The sequence below is a fragment of the Schistocerca cancellata genome, chromosome 4 (assembly GCF_023864275.1).
Source record: "Schistocerca cancellata isolate TAMUIC-IGC-003103 chromosome 4, iqSchCanc2.1, whole genome shotgun sequence".
NCBI classification, from domain to species: Eukaryota; Metazoa; Arthropoda; class Insecta; order Orthoptera; family Acrididae; genus Schistocerca; species Schistocerca cancellata.
In genome coordinates, this window is record NC_064629.1 from 287,618,833 (window position 1) to 287,640,252 (window position 21,420).

The following is a 21,420-nucleotide window of genomic DNA, read 5'->3' on the forward strand; positions in this document are numbered from 1 at the left end:
TAATGAACAAAGTAAGAGCATATGGACTATCAGACCAATTGTGTGATTGGATTGAGTAGTTTCTAGATAACAGGACGCAGCATGTCATTCTCAATGGAGAGAAGTCTTCCGAAGTAAGAGTGATTTCAGGTGTGCCGCAGGGGAATGTCATAGGACCGTTGCTATTCACAATATACATAAATGACCTGGTGGATGACATCGGAAGTTCACTGAGGCTCTTTGCAGATGATGCTGTGGTGTATCGAGAGGTTGTAACAATGGAAAATTGTACTTGAAATGCAGGAGGATCTGCAGCGAATTGGCGCATGGTGCAGGGAATGGCAATTGAATCTCAATGTAGACAAGTGTAATGTGCTGCGAATACACAGAAAGATAGATCCTTTATCATTTAGCTACAAAATAGCAGATCAGCAACTGGAAGCAGTTAATACCATAAATTATCTGGGAGTACGCATTAGGAGTGATTTAAAATGGAATGATCATATAATGTTGATCGTCGGTAAAGCAGATGCCAGACTTAGATTCATTGGAAGAATCCTAAGGAAATGCAATCCGAAAACAAAGGAAGTAGGTTACAGTACGCTTGTTCGCCCACTGCTTGAATACTGCTCAGCAGTGTGGGATCCGTACCAGATAGGGTTGATAGAAGAGATAAATAAGTTCCAACGGAGAGCAGCGCGCTTCGTTACAGGATCATTTAGTAATCGCGAAAGCGTTACGGAGATGATAGATAAACTCCAGTGGAAGACTCTGCAGGAGAGACGCTCAGTAGCTCGGTACGGGCTTTTGTCAAAGTTTCGAGAACATACCTTCACCAAAGAGTCAAGCAGTATATTGCTCCCTCCTACGAATATCTCGGGAAGAGACCATGAGGATAAAATCAGAGAGATTAGAGCCCACACAGAGGCATACCGACAATCCTTCTTTCCACGAACAATACGAGACTGGAATAGAAGGGAGAACCGATAGAGTTACTCAAGGTACCCTCCGCCACACACCGTAGGTGGCTTGCGGAGTATGGATGTAGATGTAGATGTAGATGTAGATTTGTGCTAATTCAAGTACAGAAATAAAGCAGTAGGTTTTTAACTAGTTGAACAGTAGTCAAGAAAAACCACTTCTCACATCTTTTAAATTTTGGTACTCCAGAGGGAAGCATGGCACAGCACAAAGACTAGTTCCATGTATTAACACATGTTAGAAAGACTTTCTCCTCGGTTTGGCATATGAATCAGATCTAAAGATGCACAAGAATGTACTGGGAACACAATATCACTGAAAATGTATTTTTTGAAAAAAAAAAATGGTTAAAGCTTACCTCAGCTGATTTATATGATGATTCTTTTGAAAATGCTGACTGGTTGCCTAATACTTTTCTGTTCCTCCACCCAGTCACTCCACCTCTCCCTTGAGTTTGTGCTCAATCTGTAACCATGTTGTTATTGACTAAGTGTTAAACTCTTGTGCATCTTACTTCAGCAGATTTCTTACACTAAACATGAACATAGTCATCTGTTGTTGGCTTTTCTCAATAGTACGTATGTAGTGCTGCTGATTGTAGCAGCTGTTTGTACATTGAAATGAAACACAGATTAAATTTTCAGTCCAAATATTAAGATGGCAAACTTAAGACATTCAGTCTATAATACTGAACAAAAATATCTTCTGTAAGTTGCTGGTTTTTCCTCTCCATTTGTTGTATGTTCATCCTGCATTGCCATTGACATACACATACCAAGAATTTTTTTAGTTACATTCCTGTCGTATGAAAACACATCAAACACATTCTTTTTTGGGTTGTGTAATTTCTGTGTTTATGTAATAAATATATTAAATGTGCCTGTTTCATTTAACAACAATAATAACTAAAGAGATTTTAAAAATTACAGGCCAATTGTTCAAAAAGTGCTGCTGGAGCAGCAGCGGCAACATAATGAGGCAGGAGACGACTCGGACGAAGAGACTGGTTGTGAAACAGAAAAGAGGGTGCAACAGACACATGGTAAATCATCACATCTAAAGAGGTTGTTGGATTGCAGATTAGCACACGCGAAGAAAAGGAAACTAGGTACATAACAGTGGCGTGATTATTTTTTTATGTTATTATTTATTATTTCAGAATTGTTACTTGAGCCATGAAAGATAAGTTGATATGTTATTATTAGCCAGTACATTACTTATAATCTATTATACTGGAGTGAAATAAAATTGTGAGCATAAGTTTCATTTCCTGTTAACATTGACTAAGTATTTGTGATGCAAATTTTGCTCTGTCCATCTTCTAATTAATGTATGTTAAATCCTGAGCCCTTCCAGCAAACCATTGACATTTTCCACTGATTATAAATTTTCTACTGAAACATTTCTCTTACTCACTAGTTCAAGTGTGATTTTCTCCAGTAGATATAAGTTACCAGATTATCAACGACTGCCCAGTTATGCAATGTATGAAGTTACATACAGTGTAGTTGTAGTTGAGCTTTCACTACTTGAGAGGGCTCCCATGAAAAACAAGTGATGGGGTATGACAATGAAACTTTGTGTAAACATTTTGGAAGGAAATGCTGAAGAGAAATAACGAATAAGGCATTTGAGGAAAGGCATTTTAATTTCCACATGAGAGGGTAACATTTGTTAATTGTCTACCATCATTACATTCCAGCTCACAAAAGTTGTGCTATGTGATGACCACCTGCATCTACCACAGACTGAAATTGCACTAGAGATATCATTTCACAATTATTTATAGCACTTACTGAACAGTGGACCGTGAAATGTTCAGCTGTCGTGACATATCTCGTCTACTGCTTGAAGATTGCACATTGCATCCAGTATTCTTAGTCACTGCAACAGTAACTTTGTCAATTTTTGTGCAGTTGCACGTTGACCTCCCCCAGGAACAATTCCCAAAACTCCAGTTAATTTTAACTTCTGAATCATATTCTTCAACCCTGGTGTGGAAAGAGGACCTCCCCATATTCCTTTAGTGCATCTGTACTCGCGAAGAGCAGCAGCACTATTGCTGATGCTTTGATAAAACAGCTTTAGAGTAAAGCCCTCCTTACCATATCCAGACCAACATTGACTGTGGGCTGGTGTAATGCACACTGATGGTTGGCTTGCAACCATGTATTGCTGTACCAGTACCCGTATGTAATGGCAAGTCATGACATTAACACTACTAACAATGCAAATCCTGCAGCATTCAGTCTGAATATCATTCCTATAAAATTAGGTACTTATACTGTAAATAGTTTTCCATGTACACTTTGCTCAAATAGTGAAAGTTTAAGTGTAACCACTTTGTGTTAAAGGAAAATAATGTATGCATAATCATTCATTTTATATTCATCATACTCTGAATTTATGTAGGCTGTTTTGAATTTGTTTAGACTGTTTTGCATATTAAGGACTCTCAACTGTGAAAACATAAAAAGCTGATGCTGAGAAACTTTCCTGTATGTTGCACAACATTTTCGTAATGTTGTTTTACAAAATACATGGAACTCTAGTTTTATTTATAGAAGTTATGGTCATCAGTACAAGTTTGGGCCCTCACTCAATCATTGTGTACATTACTTTGGGGAGGAAGGGGGGGGGGGACATGTGTGAGGGAAGACGACCAGTCATCTAGTTGAGCAGGTGACACCTACATAAAGCTGAACATAGTAGCTCACCTTTGAATTTTCATTGTTCTGGTCATACGTGTGCACCCCACCACCACACACCGCGCGTACGCACACACACACCAGAACTAGGACATCTATCTTCTGCCCATTGACTGCATTATATAGTGAGTGGTCTATCACTACTATTTCTGCTGTTTGTATCCCTCTCAGTAACATTTTTTGAGCTTTTGTGTGTTTAGCTTCAAAATAAGCCACAGGTATAATACTAATCATTGAGAGATTCTTTGTATGACAAGTGTACAGGAAACAGTAACATGTTGTGTCATAGTATATATCACATGAAGTTATTTTAATGCAATAAGTGAACCTCTGTTTTCAATATTACTGGTGATCCGAAAGTAACAGAAAATGTATAGAACCAGTAATTACAAAAAAATCTGTAATGTGATGCAGTTTCAATTAAATTCACACAGAAGTATGGGATTTAGTGTTCCTGTGAGCTGGTGCTATTTTTGCTAGCTATTATCTTCGTACTGTGTCTGACCAAGAATTACAATGAATCATACTTCACTGAGAGGTACACAAATTACTGTTTTTATTAGTAATATGTACAACATTCTACACCTAACTTTTTTCATGCAAGTTTAGCATTCTATTAAGATGAGCCATATTCATTTTATGAGACAGTCCTTTTTGGTGAACTCCAACTATGCAAATGCATCTATGTGCTGTTCTCTTTCATTACAGGACAGTAGAAATGCAAATGGGTTCTGCACGTGGGAAATAAAGTGAAATTTCAATATAAAATTCCATACTGTACGGGACTATGTGATGAAATCAGAAGGTGTTCTCATAAAATTCAGCACACACAGAAACTAAGTCTAACCAATTTTTTACACAGTTTTTGTTGTTATTATTATTATTATGCAACTAGAGAATATTGTAAGCCAGCTGTTAAATGTCCTGTGGTATTGCCCATGGTAAGGTCCCAAAATTAGTCTTGCTTATCAACTGTAAAGATACCACCATTATACCAGGAAAAGAAGTATGGTTGAAACCAAAAGTGAATATCAGCAAAATCTTAAATTCTAATTGGAATGCATAGCAGACAGACATTCTGAATGCCAGTGCGGCCATTGTATTTATTGTTTAAAGAACGTCATAATATCTAGCAAAGTTACAACACATTCTGAATGCAAAGTAACTTAATGTGAAGGTAACCATCTAAGTTGGACAAAAACAGCAATTTTTTGCTTTTATAAGTCAGCTGTCCTGGGAGTTGTGGCAGACAGCTTCAGTGAAAAATTGGAGAATCTTTCGCATAAATTTCCTGATTGTGGTATTGTAATAGGAGGAAAATTTTAACTTGACAGCTGTAGACTGGGAGACTCATGTATTTAAAACTTGTACCAGCGATTCATGTGAGGTTGTTCGAAAAATTATCTCAAGCTGTTAGAGAACTGGCTCATGTTGGTAATACCTTAGATCTCATAGAAACTAACAGACCCAAACTTTATTATTCAAATAAGAGGAGAGTGAATCAGTGACTCTGTTAAGGGATGTAGGAAATATTAATGCTTAACAAGTATGATGGGCAACAAGCCAAAATTATCTGAGATATCAACCATCAAACATTTAATCGAATATCAAACTTTGGCTCAATCACATATAATTAGTGATAAATTGAGGGGCAGAGAGTGCAAGTGGTAAAAGTGACATTTCACAAATAAATGAGCTAAATGCACATTTGGTACGCTAAAGCATGGATCTCTTCTGAGTAAAAGAACTAAAAGTGATTTTCTGCTCACTGTGATGATAAAGTTTAAGCTCAAAACCAATGCCTCAACTGCATTTAGAGTAGAACTAGTACAAGGTAAATGATGAACAGAAGGAGAATTGCTGCTATCTTTAATGAAGGTTCAGGTGTGCATTTTTTGAAAGTACTGCGCATGCTTTTAAAAGTACTTACAGTAATAATTAATGCTTTTATAAATAAGCCATATTTTGAAATACCGCAAAATCAGCTTATTGATTCTATAGTCACAAGGTCCTTTAACCTGGTCGTGCATATATGGAAAGTGATAAAGATTCTGGTCTCTCTGAAAATGCAAAGAAACAGTTGAAACATATATTTGTTCCCCAAGACAGGATGAAAGCAGTGAAGTCAGCCAAAAGTTTTTTGTAGTGAAACTGGAAACAAAAAACTTTCTTTCAATTAAAGCCATGGACACTATAGCAAATGATTAAGTTGCTAAAGACACAGAAGGAAACAAAACACAGCAGAGGAATACCAAGTGGACCTGAATCAGCAAAGAAAATCCTCAAACAATGCAGTTCAAGTATTTACTAAATTATAATCTTGTGTTTATAGAAGGCGACTTTTCGAGACCCAATACAGGTCCCACGATCATTACCTTTTCTGCAGCCTTTGTGTCAAAATGAGTTTGAAATAAAATGTGAGAAATGGAAAAATCATTACAAAATGAAGAACTACATCCCTCCACATTACCATGAGTTCTATGACATTATATCCCGTTTCCAGGCAGCAGTTACCTGTGAGAATAGCGACTGGACATAGAAGAGGACGTTGTCAAATAAAGGGATAAGGAAGACTGGAAACTACGCAACACAGTGGGACAGCATTACAAGTGTTATCCAGGAAGGACATTCCTCAAGAGATAACGTAGAAGGAAATGATTACGATTCTATTGACATTGACTGTGAGAGGATAATGGAAAGTGACTCTGAATGATCTCATCTGTGTGCTGGATTCACACCAATATATAATTTTAAAAATATAGCACAGTAAATAAAATGTTTTCACATTTGTACCTGTTTCACTCTAAAAAGTTTTAAGAGGAAAGGGTTATAAGTATTTTTAATATAGTATAAAAATAACACAGGGGCACTACAATCTCTAATCATACCTACAACTCAACACAGACCAACTGACTATTAGGAAAAAATATCTGATGTTTCCATAGTTACTCACATAATTTATAAATATCAGTTTAACTTTGTCCATCATTTACTCAGTTTGCTTCAGCAAGCACTTATACTTGGCACCTCAGCTGTACATTGTGATTTATCACTAATTATATGTGATTGAGCCCAAGGTTAATACCACAATAATTATGTAACAATAGCCTAGCCTCCAGCTATAATGGAAAAATCTAAACGTTAAACATTTATCTCTGGGAATGAGAATATAGAGTATCAGTTGATAAAATTAAAGAAGTTTTGGCCAGTATTCTGAACATGAAGGTAACAAGCAGTTTTTAAGAGATGGGAAAGATCTGCCGTGGTTGAATCATTGCACAAATGCTGAAATGAGAGATATTGAGATTAGTGATTGCAGAATAGAAAAAACTAAAAATGCCCTACAAAGAAAAATGAACTTGATCTGAGGGGATACATATACAGTTCTTTGTCAGTTATCTGAAAAAACTTGCTCCCAGCAGTTTATAATAAGTCACAGGAGTAACACGATGTTCCATGTAAATGGAAAAAGGTGCAGATCATTTGTATTTATAAGGAGGTTCACTGCAGACATAGGCATAACTATAGGCCCGTATCACTGACATCAGTCTGTTGTAGAAATATGGAACGCCTGATATGTTTGGATATTATTACCTTTTTGGAGAGTTTCCTGCCATACAAATCAACATGAAGTGCAACTTGGCTTCCTCTATCCATCCATGAGATCCAAAAGGTGATATAAGTATGGTTCTGAAAAGTGCTTGGTGGAATATAAATAATGGAGGGAGTAAAAGTAATAACTCTCCATTTAATGATTGATATGCACATAAAGAAGGCCATGTAGCTGTGCAGGTGTGAATGTATTTTGTACTAGTTACCTCTGAGGAAGAGCATAATCCAAAAGCTTAGCAACATTCTCAGTCTTTTTTGTGTGTTTACTGACCACATGATGCCTCAGCTACAAGGTGAGTTGTTACCTTGAGCCCTTCCATTATTTAGTTGCAGAAGGTACCAGAGAATGGCATCAAAGTCAGTGCCATTTTCCTGGATGCTCTGAATGTAGCAGACAGAGTTCCACACTGTTGCTTAGTGAACAGAATAAAAGCTCATGGAATATTGCTCCAGCTTTGTGAAAGGGTTTAGGACCTCCATCCTGATAGATCTCAAGATGATGTTTTTAAAGGAGCAAATTCCTCAAATGTTAAAGCAATATTGAGTGCCCCTATGGAAGTATTGCAAGATTGCCACTGTTCAGGACATGCCTACGAGGTGTGATCAGAAAGTAATGGGTATTTTTGTTTTCCTTGAAGAATCTTTATTTATTTATTCAACGGCAACTTTGCCACCTTCAAAGTAATCGTTCCAGCTCTTTTTTCAGCCTTGGAAGCCCTTCCAGAACACTTTTTCTTATGGTGTTCAGCTCCTTCAGCGATTGTGTTTTTATCTCATCAGTGGTGACAAAGCAAAGCAAAGCAAAGCAAAGCAAGTTCATAGTTCTCTTCAGCCTCAGGAATAGAAGGAAGTCACAGTGGGCCATGTCTAGCAAATGCGGCGGCTGAGGCAAAATAATGGTTTTGGTTTTTTTGCCAAAAAATTGTGAACAAGCATTCAGATGTGAGTAGGAGCATTATTGTGATGCAATTTCCACAAGCGGTTTTGCCACAGTTCTGGTCATTTTCTGCATATTACTTCAAGCAAACAGCACATAACTTCCAGGTAGTATTCCTTATTGACCATACGACTATAAGGCAGGAACTTATGATCCATTATCCCATTGTAATCAAAGAAAACAGTGAAGATAACTTTCAATGTGGTTGAAGTTGTCAAATTTTGTTTTGTCTTGGCTCTTCAGGCAGTTTCCATTGGGGCAGTTGAGCCTTGGCTTCAACGTCATACCCATATATGCGTGTTTCATCACCTGTTATAACTTTCTGTAGAAGTTATGGATTGTTGTCAGCTTCATTCAGTAGTTCCTGAGCTATGTGTACACGACTTTATTTGTTGTCTAACTTCAACAATTTCAGAACACACTTTGCAGCTGCGATTTTCATGCCCAAAATAATTGCTTAGCACAAGCTAAAGGATATGCCAATGTCACCAGCAACCCCTCTGATGGTAATGGGCGATTTTCCAGAACCATTTCGTTCATTTGTTCCAAATTGTTGTCAGTAATTGATGTGCTACATCATCCAGGACAGTTGTCATCTTTAGAATCTTCTTGGCTCTTTTTAAAATGTCGGTACCACTCATAGACCCTTCTCTTACTCGGGATAGATTTACCAAAAGCTACAGTCAGCATTTCAAATGCGGTGTTGCACTTTATTCCATTTTCCAAGCAAAACTTAAAGCGGAGCACTCAAATATGTATAACCTTTTCAACTGTCAACAGTAAACTAAATATTCAAAACAACTGTAAATGCAAACATACATCAGGGACATGTGAACCAACAAAATTAAAAAAAAAAAATTTAAAAATGCGAAAATAAGGTGTATAAATATGGCAAAATTAAAAAATTCGGATTACTTTTTGATCACACCTCTTATAACGATGTGGAGGATATTGGTAGCTGTAGAAGGCTGATTTGTGGATGAAAGCTGCAGCACCTCAAAATATGTAGCAAAATACTAGAAGACGTCAAGGGGGTCAACACTTTGTGCAGGGCATTATGGCACTGGGCCCTCTGTGTAAATGAAAGTAACATATTTCAGATAAATAGACAGAAAGAGCCTTTGTTATTCAATAACATGATTTTCAGTCAATCAGCAGAAACAATAATGATTGTCTGTCAGATATCTAGGAGTAAGCATTGAGAGAGACCCAAAGTAGAGCATCCCCATAAAACTAGTTGTAGGAGACGCAGATGTCAGAAGGCATGAGCAAAACTGTAAGGAAATGTAATTAACTTGTGAAAGAGGTTACCTAGAAAACTCTTTTTACATCAGTTCTGGGGTGTTGCTCTCTATTCTGGGATCCATGACAGTTAGGATTAACTGAGGCAATGGTGAAGATTCAAAGAAGAGCTGTATGTTTAGTAAAGGATTCATATAACCGCTGTAGAAAGTCCTGGTGGATAATGTATAGTCTGCAAAAACAAAGTGATTCAAATATGTTGTAGCCTTATCTAATTCTACTCAAAATGTTTCACTGATTCATTTTGTTTTAGTTATTCCCAATTTATCTATTTGTAAGACACAAATTAACTGTACAGGGGGAAGATAATCATATTGTCTCACTCAGTAGTTAATTATTTTCGTGTTTGGAGAGCCATAATTGTACCCTCTCACTGTGAAGCGGAAAAAGTTAGTTTTGCAGTTGTAGTACACTTTATCATAAAAAATATTGCTGTAATTGTCGTACAGCTAAACTTTTGATTTTCATTTTGTAAATATTTTGAACATGTGTGGTATCTTATTATTACAGCCACCAAATTCCTGTGGTATTTTTTTCATTGTGTCAGTCAGCGGATTTGTGTTTGTTTTTAAATTCAAGAATCACTTGGACAACACTGTCTGCCTCTAATGTCTGTGAATACAAAATCTTTTTTGGAATGATTGTTCAGTGATTGGCCAGTTTTTGTTATCCGGGAACAGTGTCCAGTACTGCTGATGAAAGCATACAAAAATAGATCGCTGGACTCTTAGCATCCTCTTTCAGAGAAGGTAGAGGAATTTCTTAGGAGAAACTATGCAAAAGGAGAATATATCACTCAAAAGTCAGCCTAAGTGGGTCCCACCTGGGTATAAGTGCCTTTTAGCCTAGTTTTTGTGGAATATTATTTATGTCATTATAAAATAATCCAGTAGCACACTTTTCCAAGTTGGGTAGCCGATTTCCGACTTGAGACAGGAATATGATGAGGACACCATTAAAAAAATGTTTATCACTTTTTATCGTAAATAGGGCCAAAAATTAGGTTTCATTTTATTCAAAAAACTATTTATGGTTTAGGACTATGTACTCAGAAGATGAACTGTTGAAAAATGCAACATATTGTTAACTCAGTCACCATAACAAAATGTTTTCTTGGCAACTGCAACCTTTATCATGTAATTTGTTTGGACTGTTCACATCAACAATATATATGTTTCTTTTATGTGCTTCAGGCATTAAATACACGAGGAAATCCTCTCTGGAAGAATGCACTAGGCTAAGCATTATTGTTGAGAGTGAAGACTCCTTGGAGCCTAATCCTGAACCAGTTTCTGAACAACACCAGAGAAGCCCAGTTGTCCATCTCGAGAAAATAACATCCTCTGTGGACAGTAATGGTGAGTGATGGAAGATTTTTAATTTTCACCTCATATTGTGGCAATCAAATGAAAACAAGGCAGAATGGAAAAAGTAAATAAACTGTTTATTATTTCAAAAGTAATCACCATAACAGTTAATACATAAACCTCACTTTGAGACAAAACGGTCAAAGCCTCCATTGATAAATGTTTGCAATTGCCTACGACACCATGATTGTACCTGGGCATGCACTTCTTTGTCCAAAGCAAATCGGTGCCCATAAGTGTCTTTCTTCAGGGCGCCAAAAAATGTGGGTATCACATGGGTAGAGATCGGAATTTTGGAGGATGTTTAAGTACTTTCCAGCAAAACTTCTGCAATGTATTCGAAACAACCTTGGCAACATGTGGGCCCCAGGACATTGGTGGCTGTCAATTTGATTCGGATAAGACGTGAACACCTGAGTACAATCATGGTTCCATAGGCAACAACAAACATTTTTCCTCGTAGGCAATGACCATCATGTGTCTCAGTGGGATAAATGTGTGAACAGTTATAACAGTTACTTTTGAAATAACAAACAGTTTACTTACTTTTTCCATCTGTGTCATTTTCAATTGATTGAATTAAAAGAAAAATGCACTTGAGAAAAGTGTGTACATACCTTAAGGAAGTGACGCCTATATACTGCCAGTAACACACAAAGTATGCAAAACTGTCATAGCTTTTAGTAGTAGTAGTTCCTTCCTCACAACAGGTAGATTCCTCTCAACCTGGGTTCTGAGTGATTTGCCCTTCCTCCTTGAGGAAAGAACTTATTGTTGTTGTCTTCAGTATGAAGACTGTTTAATGCAACTCTCCACATCACTGTATCCTGTGAAAACCTCTTCATCTCCAAATAACTACTGCAACATACATCCATTTGAATCTGCTTGCTGTATTCATTTCTTGGCCTCCCTCTACAATTTTTACTCACACACTTCCCTCCAATAGTAAATTTGTGATTCCTTGGTGTCGCAGGATGTGTATTGTCAACCAATCCCTTCTCTAATGGGGTCAAAATGGCCTTGAGCATTATTACCCTCATGACACGCCAAAGAGACGATGAGTGTCGATGCAGGATAGTAGACAGGGTAGCAGGTATGAAAAAAAACAGTTCCTCAGCTGTTGATGAATCATGAAGGCAGTGAAAGTAACAACAGGATTTATTAAGCAAAATTCTTACAGCCATAGTAACCAGCATCCAAATGGTATGTGTTGTTCATGGGCGCCAGTGCTTGAGTGGCTCAGGATGCAGCAGCAGGAGACAGCCACCAGCATGGAAATGCCAGGCTGGACAGATAGCTGTAAAAGAAGTGAAGTCAGATCCTTCGTGGCACAGAGCTATGTCAAATGTGTCCATCCCAAACATGCAGCAAACTCCAATGTAGGCTGGTCACACTGTTAAGCGTAAATGCAGCAACCGGCCAGCAGTTCACAGTAGACGGAACTGCATGAGGGGTCCAAGTGTGAACTACAAATGTGGGGCCCCGAAAGACGACCTGGAGCCGGTTCATGTCAGCCAATTGATTTATGGCTGCCTGCTCCAGCTCTGTTATGACAGGACCTCACTTTTGGTCATGTAGACCAGGAAGTGGTACAGTACCAAACCCTAGCAAAGTGTAATCCAGATGTCCAGTGGAGTAGCCCAGCCCTAGTAGCATGCTGTATCGACAGTGTTCCAGCCCTGGCAGCATGTGGCAGGGCCTGGTGTGCTATGTCGCAAGTTATGGATGCCGATTTAGAAAGATAGTGGTGTAACATTTCTTTTAGCCAAGTTGTGTCATAAATTTCTCCCCAATTCCATGCACCTCATCATTTACTGAATCTACCCATCTAATCTTTAGCATTATTCTGTAGCAGCACACTTCAAAAGCTCTCTTCTTGTGTGAGCTGCTTCCTGTCTTAGTTCCACTTCTGTACAAAACTACACTCCAGATCAGTATTTCTCAACCAGCATGTTGCAACACAGTTATTCATCACAAATACATGTCAGGTGTCTCATGAGATAACTTTATTTTATTGCATGCCTTGTGTTTATGTTCATATTCAAGGGTCTCATGTAATAAATTTGTGTCTCAGTCACTCAATAGTAAAAAGGTTTTGTATGTACTTTATGTTTTTCCTTTTTTGCATCTAGGAAAGTGATACAAGCAGGGGTGTCGAGAAAGTTTGAAACATACTTTGGTGTGCTCCAAAGGCAAAAATCAATCACTGCTTCCCTTTCATGCCCTTTGACTCTTATAACTGTCGTCTGGTTTCTGTACAAGTTGTATATAACCTTTCTCATCCTGTATTTTACCATACTACCTTCAGAATTACAGTGAGTGTATTCTAGTCAGCATAGTCAAAAAGTTTCTCTAAATATACTAAAGCTATGAGTATAGGTTTGCCTTTCTTTAACCCACCTTCCAAGTTAAGTCGTAGGGTTAGTAATGCCTCACATGTTCCTCCATTTCTTTGGAACCCAAACTGATTTTCCCTGAGGTTTGTTTCTACCAGTTGTACTTTTACTTCTTTCTATTCTGTATCTTTCTGTCATTAGCAAAGTGCATTCATAAGAGAAAGATACTTCATGATTTTTACTTTTTAATTGTGTTACTACTCAGGGGTAACTCAATGTATGTTTATTCACCAGAAATTTGTAATGGCAGGCAGAGAAAGTAATTATATTCTTCATTAACATTGGCATTTCATGCTGTAATGTTAGGGCTGTAACTATTATTATTATTACTATTATTATTATTATTATTATTATTATTATTATGTTAAAGAATCTGGGCTTGATGAAAGATCGCAGATGTCCTCTACGTCGGATACCCAGCAGAGCAAGGAATCAAGTGTCCGTGAAGATATAATAAATTGCTCCTGTGGGTCCCAAGAGGAGCATGGATTGATGGTCCAGGTAACCAATTGATTGCTTACCACTGCTTCTGTCACTTACTTACCAATGAGAGATCACTAATTTGACCAGCTTACTTTAATTTGAGCCTTAAACAGTTTACAGAATCACTACTTATTATTCATAAACTTTTGTTTGTTGCAGTGTGATATATGTCTGTGCTGGCAGCATGGTTTCTGCAATAGTATTCAAGTGGAATTAGATGTACCAGAAAAATATGTTTGTACATTTTGCCTCAACCCGCCATTGGAGAGGCAAGCAAAGAAGTATAGCCATTCTCAGGACTGGCTCCTCAGTGGAACATTATCAAGGTAGCCTAATAATCTGCTGCATGCTTGAAAAGAGTTTTTTTATTTATTTATTTCATTTTTTTAGTATCACTTATTATCGATCCATCTGTGAAGTGTGGTAAATGGCATTGAGATTTGAATGCAGAAATTTTCCATTCTTGTCAAAGGCAGATGACTGACAATAAGGCAGGTAAAAAAAAAATACTCAGTTTCAAGACTGTTAATTTGCTGCAATTTATTATATGACTAATGGAAAATCTCATATAAAGATGTGAAACAAATACTAACAAAGAGATAGAGGGGCTGGTCAGTACTTACCTCAGCTCAGTACAACCGCTAAGTACACAAAACAGAACAGAAAATTTACGTATCCTAGCTTTCGGAACTTTGTTCCTTCGTCAGGGTGGAGAGAGGGGAAAAAAAGGGGAAGAAGGGAAAGTGGATTCAGTTACTCACCACCCAGGACGTGAAGCAACAGGGGAAAGGTAAACAGGGAGGGTAGCAAAGATGGAGGCATGGGTGTGAGAGGGAAGCCAAAGTACTGTGCCAGCTTCAAACCAAAGAGGATGCATACAGAGGTAAAGAGGTATATAGTATAAAAATAAACACAACTATGTAAGATGAAAAGATGCGTGAATGGCTAAAGAGGAAAAGGAAAGAGGACTTCTTGTAAATGGGAGTGAGGTTTGTTAACGTAGGTTGAGTCCAGGGGGATGGCGGGATGAAAGGATGTGTTGGAGTGCAAGTTCCCATCTCCGCAGTTCCGAGGAACTGGTGTTGGATGGGAGAAGCCAAATAGCATGTAAGGTGTAGCAGGTTCCTAGGTCCCTAGAATTATGCTGGAGGGCATGCTCTGCTACTGGGTATTGGACATCTCCTCGGCGGACAGTTCGCCTGTGCCCGTTGATGTGCTCAGCCAGTTTAGTTATCGTCATACCAATGTAGAAGGCTGTGTAGTGCAGGCATGTCAGCTGATAAATGACGTGTTGTTTCACATGTGGCCCTGCCTTGAATTGTGTATGTTTTACCAGTAGCGAGGCTGGAGTAGGTGGTTGTGGGGGGGATGCATGGGGCAGGTTTTGCAGCGGGGTTGGTTACAGGGGTAGGAACCGCTGCGTAGAGAACGTGGTCTGGGAATATTGTAGGGCTTGACAAGGATGTTACGGAGGTTGGGGGGGGGGGGGGGGGTGACGAAAGGCAACTCTGGGTGGTGTGGGGAGAATATTGTCAAGGGATGATCTCATTTCATGGCTTGACTTGAGAAAGTCATATTCCTGGCGGAGTAACTTGTTGATGTATACGAGGCCAGGATAATATTGGGTGACAAGGGGGATGCTTCTATGTGGTCTGGTCTGGGGGTAGGAACATTGTTGTTGGACGGGGAGGAATGTATTGCTCAGGAGATCTGTTTGTGGACAAGGTCTGCAGGATAGTTGCAGGAGAGGAAAGCACTGGTCAGGTTATTGGTGTAATTGTTGAGTGTTTCGTCACTGGAGCAGATACGTTTGCCACGAATACCTAGGCTGTAGGGAAGGGAGCATTTGATGTGTAATGGATGGCAACTATCAAAATGAAGGTACTGTTGTTTGTTTATGGGTTTGATGTGGACAGAGGTGTGGATGTGAGCTTCAACAAGATGAAGATCAACGTCCAGGAAGGTGGCTTGGGTTTTGGGGGAGGACCAGGCGAAATTCAGATTCGAAAAGGAGTTGAGGTTATGGAGGAAATTAAGGAGTGTTTCTTCACCATGAGTCCAGACCACAAAGGTGTCGTCTATAAACCTATACCAGGCCAGGAGAAGCAGCTGTTGGCTCTTCAGGAAAGCCTCTTCCATGCGGCTCATGAAGAGGTTGGCATAGGACGGAGCCATCCTGGTTCCCATGGCCGTTCCATTGATTTGTTTGTAGCTCTGGCCCTCAAAAGTGAAGTAATTATGAGCGAGGATGAAGTTGGTAAGTGTGATAAGGAACGAGGTTTTTGGAAGATCTTCGGGTGGGTGATGGAAGAGGTAGTGTTCAAGGGTAGAGAGGCCAAGGGTATGTGGGATGTTTGTGTAAAGGGATGTGGCATCTATGGTGACAAGAAAGGTTTCAGGCGGGAGGGGAGTGGGAATGGATTTGAGGCGTTCTAGGAAGTGGTTTGTGTCTTTGGTGTAGGATGGGAGTCTGCGGGTGATAGGTTGGAGGTGTTGGTCTCCCGAGCTGAGATACGTTCTGGTGGGGCTTTGAAGCCTGCCACAATGGGACAGTCAGGATGGTTCTCTTTGTGGAGTTTGGGTAATAGGTAGAAGGTAGGGGTATGTGGCTCAGGTGGAGTGAGTAGGTCTATGGAAGCTGTTGTGAGGCCTTGTGAGGGACCTTGGATTTTTAGGATTTTCTGCAGCTCAGTCTGGATGGAGGGAATGGGATCCTGGGTAACATCTTGGTAGGTTGAGGTGTCAGAGTGTTGACGCAGTCATTCTGGCAGATACTCCACACGCTCAAGTACCACAGTTGTGGCGCCTTTATCTGTCGGGAGGATGACAATAGAGCGGTCTGTTTTCAGCTCCTTTATGGCACGGGATTCAGCTGGGTTGATGTTGGGGGTTGTCGGGATGTTCTTTAAGAAGGACTGGGAGGCAACACTGGATGTGAGGAATTCCTTAAATGCCTGCAAGGGATGGTTTTGGGGGAGGGGAGGAGGATCCCTTTGAGAAGGCGGTCGGAACTGTTCTAGACAGGGTTCAACACTGGATCTAGTTATTTGGGGGCTGTGTTTGGGTCATGAAGTGATATTTCCAGTTGAGGTTCCGGGTGAATGAGAGGAGATCTTTAACCAGGGCAGTGTGGTTGAATTTAGGCTTGGGGCTAAAGGTTAAGCCTTTTGATAGAATAGATGTCTCTGAAGGAGAGAGGGACCTAGATGAGAGGTTTAGAACTGAATTGGGACTGGTGATATATGGCATTTGACTGTGGTTATAGTTGAGATTTGGTCTGTGTGGGGTATGTGCTGGGATTGGGAGATTGAGTAGGGTGGCTAGGCTAGGTTTGTTGGTTGTGAGGGGGGTTTGTTGAAGGTGCTGTTGTGGTTGGTGTTTGTGAGGGATAGGGAGAGGGACCCCACTTCTTACAAGGGAACCTCCCCATCGCACCCTCCTCAGATTTAGTTATCAGTTGACACAGTGCATAGGCCTTGAAAAACTGAACACAGATCAATCGAGAAAACAGGAAGAAGTTGTGTGGAACTGTGAAAAAAATAAGCAAAATATACAAAACTGAGTAGTCCATGGGCAAGATAGGCAACATTAAGGACAGTGTGAGCTCAAGAGTGCCACGGTCCCGTGGTTAGCGTGAGCTGCTGCGGAAGGAGAGGTCCTTGGTTCAAGTCTTCACATGAGTGAAAAGTTTAATTTTTTATTTTCAGACCATTATTATCTGTCTGTCCATCCGTCCGATGCGCGGTAACTGCGCCGTAGTATGGGGACGCTACACCTAAACAAACATCAAAACACACGACATCAGTCGACTACAGCGCACGGAAGAGAGAGTATTCCTGCTAACGAGGCTCCCTGGCTGGCAGTTGACTGTTCGCTACTTTGGACGACAGTGCATTAAATACATGAGATGTATTCCGTGGGCAATGTGAATCCAGCAAATATAGTTCGTGACTTCAATAACAAGGTCAATGAATATTTTTCGAACTGTAAGGAATCAGAAAGTTCCTTAAGCGATCGAACGATTGTCGAACATTTGTATGATTGTTTCCTACATTTGTTGATAAATAGTACGTGTGGTGATGATGATATCTTTGCTGATTGCTGTGGGGCTGTATGTATCAGATGATGAGATTGTTGACGATCCATGCAAAGAACACGAAGAGGAAATACTGAGACTTCAATCTGATGGTATTTCTTTGGGTTACATGATGGAAATGTTCCAATACAGGTTACTGTCCAAACCAATTAAAAGACGCAAATATAGATTATGGAGTGAAGTAACAAATAAATTTAAGAAATTTAAAGAGAAGGGGGGAAAAAAGCACAATTAAATATTGCAAAGAAGTCGTGGAACGAGGTGGAACCCAAAGACAGAAGTTCAGTGAACTAGATAACCATGTATACTGACAATTTGTTAAAGCCAGAAGTGAAGTAAGTGCAGTGCATGGTACAGACCTACAGATTTAGGGATTGCATTACGCTAAACAAATCGGCCTGGACTTCAAGGCTTCATCTCATTGGCTTGTCACGTTCAAAAGAAAATACAAAATTACGAGCAGGAAGATTACAAAATATGTAAGCAAGAACTACGTGAATAAACTGGAAGAACTTTTAGAGTGTTCCAAGACGTTTGTTACAGAAACTAACGTTAGATTCCAACAGTATGAAGACGCATATATTATCAACACAGATCAGTCCGGTTTTAACTATGAAATGAAATCAACCCGCACGTTATCGTTAGTTGGAGAAGGTGACACAGAATGTACTGTAGACCAGCTGCCTGCCACTTCACATAATTATACCATACAATGTGCTCTGAACAAAGCAGGATTTCTTTTACCTACATTTTATTTATGTTTACAGGAAAAAAAATGTTGTATTTGGACCGCAAGTTCAGCAACAGGTGAATAGGGTACTTGCGCAAATGCCGAATGTCATTGTGAATTGCAGTGCGTCAGGAAAAATGGAGAAAAGACTAGTGAAAGACTTTAATGAACATGTGATTGCTCCTTACGCAGAAAAAGATTTTACCTTACTCCTTGACAGCTATACAGGACAGAAGGATCAGGCATTGTACAATTTGAGTGTGGGAGTAGACGTGATTACCATTCCTCCAGGTTGTACACCTCCTGTGCAATTTCGAATTACATGTATAGTTTTTTTTTTTTTTTTTTTTTTTTTTTTTTTTTTTTTTTTTTTTTTGGGGGAACCAGGACACTTTACAATTGGACAATTTGGACTGGTGTTTATCTTTAATGCTCTCCGAGGAGTTCTATACCTCCCGAAGAGTTTTGCCTAGCCTGATAGACGAAACAATTCTCACAGAAATATTAGTGTGATTGATGTGATATGATACAGTACTAGTTGGACAAAATAACACAAACTGCATATATCTTAAAAGGTACAAAATTGGATCATGAAACTTTACATACAGATAAATTTTCCAAATAGCTACAAACATATACATCAAGAAAACAAGAATCGAAAATATGAGATTACAAAGAAATTTCCAAACTTTTATAAAATCAATATTTACATCAAATTTTCTGAATGAATGTTTTTCTGAAACTATCACTTCTATAGCATCCTTGATTTTGTCACTTCTAGAGCGTTTTCCCTCCTTCAAACACTCAAACACAGCTGAGCTAAGAAATCACAAATTTGGTTGGATTGATTACGTTGCACTTTTAAAGTGTCCATATGACATGTTCTAGAATAATATCATATAAAAGACAGAAGAATAAAATTTATCCTAACAGTTTGCAATACCATAAAATATTTTACAAATCTTATCAAACATGAATATTCAAAATTATATTTGTATGTTTATATTGTGACAGTATAAAAACTGTTCATTTATATCCAATCCAGGTTGTTGTCACAAGTATCTGTATATACTATGTATAGTCAATATTTCTTGGCTTTGTACATCAAATGCAATAATGTTTCAAAATGTTTACCAGACATCCAGAAAGTCAGATCAAATTAACACTGAGAAACAGCTTCAAGATTTTATAAATTGTGACAAAATAAGTAGTACGTCAATAAAATTCCTGGAAGTGGCAAGATACACTTAAGCAAGTGAAAATGTAATTGTGCTATAGTTAGCAACCTTGCAGTAGGGAGATTTTGTATAAAAAAAATCCAGAACCTTGTCACATGGCATCTTATATTTCATTTCGTCAAAGTCCTCAGTCTGTCTATTAAAGTTGTCATTTCCTACCCCTCAATACCAAACTAGTCTCCAGATTTTGTCTTGCGGGATGTGAGTAGTGTAAAATAATAGTTTTTCAATGTGATTTGTGTGCTATGTGTTGTCATAGTTGTTCAAAAATAACTCTCAATTGTAATTTCTCATCAGCGTTTCCTTCAATCAAAATGTATAAGAGTTCTACTTCATGCAATTCAAATGATTCATAAGTTCCGTTATGTGTGACTGCACAGTACCATCATCATTATAATCCTCTCAATTAAACGAATCATCAAAACCATTAATAAATGAGGGTTCAATACCACCAAACCACCTCAGCAGCATTGCATATGATATAACCTAAACCTATCATCGTCATCATCATCATCATCATCATCATCATCATCATCATCCAAATACCCCTACGAAAATGCAAGCCAAAATAAAACCATCTTCCATAAATAAACCGTAAACATCAATTCATGTGAATCAGAAACAGGAATGAGTCTGTAACCTCAAATCCTTAATACAAATGCAAATCACAACATGATGTACCTTATTTCAAGACGATCCTCCACAATTCATATCAATTCAACTTCTCTCTTGTGTGTACATAACTGAGTGAAACATGTATATAGTATATCATGATGATAATCCCTTCTTAACAGCATAAATCACCTCAGCTCTTTCATAAATCATAACGTCTTTCAACATCTCATGTTTTCTTATATATAACAACACACAAATTCAGTTGTCAATCATATAATGGCATGAGAAGCAAAACATAGTAATTCCTTCCATGTGAATAATATATATAAGATAAAGACAGTGAAAAGATGTATATAGTTTTTCTTAACTGCACAAATGTACCATAAAATCTGTAAGTATGTATTAATAAGCTTAGTGTATCTTCACACAATTCACCTTTCATTTCTGGATAAGCTGATATAAATACAGTATGGTCTGTTGTCTGTAAAGATGTGTAACTGTTCCTCACTAGAAAATACATATTGGTTTTTCCTGGCAACTTGAGTTCAAATCATAGTCCTCACATATCAGTAATAGTCACAATCGGTAGGATGTAAATGTCAAATTATCAATACATCTGATGATGCAGATTACTCAATCAAAACAAAATGTATCTTAAACTACAAATTAAATCACATGAAAATAACTTACATAACAAATATAAGCAAACATAGGTACAAAAAATTAACATATGTATTGTTGGAAGTGTGTGCATCAGAAAGGTATCGTAGAATGTGGCATCAGTGTTTTCGAGAAGAAAATGTCACATTAGCTGGGGCTCCTTGCATAAGCCACACGCATAGTACACAAAGATTGTGTACCCCCCTGAGGGATTGCAATTTTTGCACATAAGGTTTCAACTGAGTGACATTTCTTAAACCAAATAGCTTTTTTGATTTGGGATAGATAAGTCGGTAGGCGTTTGGATGTGGTTTTT

General features: G+C 38.5%; 1 protein-coding gene across 1 annotated transcript in view; it reads left to right on the forward strand.

Annotated features, from left to right (window-relative positions):
* LOC126183451 (uncharacterized) overlaps positions 1-21,420 on the forward strand; it is a 283,765-nt gene that overhangs the window by 183,107 nt on the left and 79,238 nt on the right. The window contains exons 14-17 of the mRNA XM_049925445.1: positions 1,890-2,068; positions 10,713-10,877; positions 13,653-13,783; positions 13,925-14,091. Of these exons, the coding sequence (XP_049781402.1) occupies positions 1,890-2,068; positions 10,713-10,877; positions 13,653-13,783; positions 13,925-14,091 (642 nt within the window). The remainder of the gene's footprint in view (positions 1-1,889; positions 2,069-10,712; positions 10,878-13,652; positions 13,784-13,924; positions 14,092-21,420) is intronic.